Source organism: Pteropus vampyrus, unplaced genomic scaffold (assembly GCF_000151845.1).
Source record: "Pteropus vampyrus isolate Shadow unplaced genomic scaffold, Pvam_2.0 Scaffold405, whole genome shotgun sequence".
Classification (NCBI taxonomy): Eukaryota; Metazoa; Chordata; class Mammalia; order Chiroptera; family Pteropodidae; genus Pteropus; species Pteropus vampyrus.
This window is the reverse complement of record NW_011889186.1, coordinates 206371-210327: the sequence shown is the minus strand read 5'-3', so window position 1 is coordinate 210327 and position 3957 is coordinate 206371. Positions and strand designations below refer to the sequence as shown.

General features: G+C 67.4%; 1 protein-coding gene across 1 annotated transcript in view; it reads left to right on the top strand.

Annotated features, from left to right (window-relative positions):
- Window positions 1-1621: 1621 nt before the first annotated feature.
- The window catches only part of CDHR5 (cadherin related family member 5), a 5092-nt gene continuing 2756 nt past the window's right edge, over window positions 1622-3957 (top strand). Inside the window, exons 1-5 of the mRNA XM_011380813.2 lie at window positions 1622-1978; window positions 2058-2233; window positions 2481-2531; window positions 3716-3808; window positions 3925-3955. Of these exons, the coding sequence (XP_011379115.1) occupies window positions 1912-1978; window positions 2058-2233; window positions 2481-2531; window positions 3716-3808; window positions 3925-3955 (418 nt within the window). The 5' untranslated portion in view covers window positions 1622-1911. The remainder of the gene's footprint in view (window positions 1979-2057; window positions 2234-2480; window positions 2532-3715; window positions 3809-3924; window positions 3956-3957) is intronic.

Sequence of the window (3957 nt, the reverse complement as noted above, 5' to 3'; positions counted from 1 at the left end):
GGCCTGGGCCCCGGGGAGGGGGGCCCCCACGCCCGCCCCCGGCGCCAGGCCTAATTCTGATCTGGGGTGGGGGTCAGCCAGCAGGACGCCGACAACAGCACCTCCCGGACCAAGTCTGCTGGGGGCCCCCTCTGCCTACTGTGGTCCCACATGCCCGCCCCGCAGGCCTGGTGAGCACGCCACCCCATGTCCCCCACCCGGAGCTCCTCCCCAGACTCCCCTCCCGTCCCCTGGGGCTCCCAGGGTCAGTGGCTGGAATCGGACAGTGGGGCCAGGGGCCTGGGGAGTGAAACCGAGTCAGGGCTACTTCGCCAGGCAGGGTGTGTGTGGGGGGTGGGGGGGAGGGGGTGCCCCCAGTTGCCGGCCCCCAGCCCCTAACCCCGCTGTGTCTCTGCAGGGTGCCCTTGGGTCAGGCCTGGTCTCCCTGGCCGCCTCCAGGATTGAGGTCTGGGCTTGTGGCTTCAGAGCCAGCCGGCCATGCTGGGACCCAGATGAGGTCCTGAGGAGGAAGCCCCGCCTTTGTGGACCAGGGGGACAGCTGGAAGTGGGGGCCGCACTCACATCAATAAAGGAGGAACCCAGACCTTGCCGGCTGAGCCTGCTGTGTGCGCTGTGTGGGGCGTGGGAGGGGGCAGAGCTGTCAGGAGGGAGGCGTGGGAGGGGGCAGAGCTGTCAGGAGGGAGGCACCTTCTAAACAAGGCGGGGTGCGGCCACCTCACCTTCCCCTTCCCTCATCCCCGGGCATCGCCCACCGCATGTCTCATGGACTGAGCTCCCCCAGGCTCTGCCCGCACCCCCTGTCATCACTCAGCAGACACTCAGGGAATCTGAGGGGGGCTCAGGATGTTCCCCAGCTCCTGACCCAGGGGCCAAGTGGTCAGTGTGGGAAGCGGTGGGGGGAAGTTGGGAGCGAAGAGGCTCAGGCTGGATGGGAAGAGATGACAGGCCGGGGATGGCACCAAGAGGCTGGGGGTTTGGCTCTCTGTCCAGGCTTGTGGCCTCGGACAAGTGGCTTGATCACTGAGCCTGCGGTTCAGGAAACCAATTAGGCATAGGGCACAGGCAGAACTGCTGTCACCGGCGGGGAGAGCAGGTGCTTTGGGATGGGTCCAGGTCTGAGGTAGTGGTTGGGGGGTTGAGGGGGCCTGAAGTTAGGAAGGGGCCCCTTCCCCCTTCGCCGCCCTCCTGGCCCTGCCCAGGACCTCTCCCCAGCAGCCGGGGTCGGGGGCCAAGGAAACACAAGGGTGGGCCGCCTCTCCAGGATGACCCCGCCTCTCCAGGATGACGGCGCTGTGGTCACTGGAGCTCCTGGGGCCCTAGGCCCCCTGAACCTCTGCCATCTCCATCCCTGTGGCCCAGCCCCACCCAGAGGGCGTGGCTTGTTTCCGGGACGGGCAGGCACGTGCCCAGGACCCGGGCTTCTCCCTCCAGCAGGGCCGGTGTCGGGACAGGAGCTAGGCCTGGGTCCTGGGACCCTGCCCCAGATGGTGCTAGCCCAGGAGCCCCGCAGAGGGGCAGTCGGGTGGGGCGGGCACAGCCAGCAGAGGCGGAGGGCGGCCCCTCCCCGGCCCCAGAGCCCCGCCCCCACCCCGCCTGCCGGGCCCTCTCTGAGCTCCTTTCCGCCCCATGACTTGGTGACGGTGGGGTGGGCCCCCGATGGCGTCAGCATGTGACCTGGTTGCTGCCAGGGAACCAGCAGGGCGCCCCGTCCCAGGTCTGGTGTGCGGCCGGCGGGAGCCTCCTTGGCGAGAGCCTCCTTGGCGGAGGCGGCGTGAAGGGCCATAAAGTGGGCGGTGCCGGGCAGGGCGAAGGTCGCCGGGCAGAGACAGCACCAGCGCCAGCGCCAGCGTCAGCGCCGCAGCTCAGAGGGTCTTCGGTGCCAGCAGGGCTAGGACCGTCCTGCGGCCCGAGATGGGGGTTTGGGGCGTTTGGGCCCTGCTGCTGCTGCTGCCGCTCCAGGCCGCGGCCCAGGCCCAGGGTACACTGGGGCTGTGGCAGTGGGGCTGGGTGGCGGGTGGGGGCTGGGCGGCGCTGACTGTCCACCCCCCACTTCCCAGTCTGCTCTGTGAACAAGACCGTCTTCGAAGTCAAGGAGAACACAGAGCCCAGTGGGCCCCTGCTGGACATCTACGTGCCCGAGGGCCAGCAAGTCATCCTTGGACCCTCGTCCACCCCCTTTGCATTTAAGATCCAGGGGACCCAGCTGTTTCTCAACGTGACTCCAGACTACGAGGTGCAGATGGCGGGTCGGGTGGGTGTGCCCGTGGGTCGGCTGGGACAGCCACCCCCGCGGGCGCCCAGGCTCTGGTGGGGCGCACCCGAGGGCCGTGGTCTCGGGGGGCCGGAGCCGCCTGGGCCTCGATGCCCTCTGGACTTGGCACCGATGACTGGGACCTGGGGCTGACTTCTCACCAGGGGAGCGGGGACCGTGCGCTGGGGCCGGCGGGCAGGCGGTCCCCGACCCTGGCCCTCGCCCACAGGAGAACACGTTGCTGCAGGCACACCTGGAGTGCATGAGAGGTGACGTGGTGGTGAGTCTGGCCCCCAGCCGCCCCGCGGCCCCTCCCCGGCCCCGGGACATCGGCGCGCTCCCCGGCTTGGACCTCTGTACTCTGCCTGGTCCTGGGCGCCTCCCCAGTGACCTCACTCAGTGTGTGTTCCCAACTGCCACCTGTGCTGGTGATGCTACACTTCCTCTTGCCCAGACTCTGCCCTGAGGCACAGCTCCCAAACCCAGCCGCCCTGACTGGACACCACGGCCCAACCAGAGACACAGCCCCCCGCCCCCCGCGCCCCCCATCTCAGGAGGCGCCTCCCCGCCCTGTCCTGGTCCTCTGCCCACCCACGCCCTCCCATCCGCTGTCTCCCTCCCACCTCTGTGCCCACTCAGAGCCAACAACGTCTCCTTCCGGGCCCTTCCAGCTGGTCCCTTCGCTGTCCTCTCGGCCCCGCTCACCCCAGCCAACTCTCCTCGTGGCAAAAAGAAGCCACCCACATCCCCACCCAGAGTCCTGTGGCTGCCTTCCCGCAAAGCCCAGGGGGGTGGCCACACGCCTGGCTCCCACCGTCTCCCTCTCCATTCGAATGTCACCTCCTCAGAGAGGCCGCTGCCCCATTCTAAGTCCCAACGCTACCCCCCCCCACCACCGCCACCTCTGTCCCTGACTCTGCTCCATCTCTATGATGGGAGGTTCCAAACGCGCACACACAGGACAGTGTGGGACGCCCTGTGGGTGCCCCACCCACGTATCTCAGCACCCTCTAAGAGGTAAGGACCCTTCGTACACACAACACACTACTATTGTCACACCTGAAGAAAGCAGGAAGTCGCCAGCGTCACAGGACCTGGGGGACGTCCGCAGCTGCATGGGCACCGAGGGCTGGTTGCAGACGCCCAGGCGGTGACGACTTAAGGCGACCGCTTGATGTTTGTCTGACGTCTCTTTCAACCTGGGGTCCCCTCTGTCTCCTTTGGCCTTTGAGATCCGTATGTGAGGATGTTGGTGACCTGCGGGCCCTCCTCAGGGGTCGGGCTGGCGGTGCCCCCAGGCCCCTGTGACCTTGCGTGTTTTACAGAGTGATTTTTGTCCCTTGTCTGGAACCCCCACGAGAGCAGAGAGCTTTCTTCTGTGACCGCCCCAGCACCTAGAGTGAGCGGGGCCACCAGGCTGGGAGCGGGCCCATGGCGGGGGCTGACCAGCACTCTGTCCCCCAGGTGACCCAGCTGAGGGTGTTCGTGTCCGTGCTGGACGTCAACGACAACCCCCCTGTGTTCCCCTTTGAGGTCAAGGTGGAGAAGGTGCCAGAGGTGAGTGTGAGGGACAGCGAGGGGCTGAGGGCAGAGGGCTAGTGGGAACCTCGGCCTTGGGGATGGGTCCATGGGGGCCCAGGGCATGGCCAGACTGAGCCTGCTTTGTCCCCCAGGACACGAAAGTGAACACCACTGTCATCCCTGAG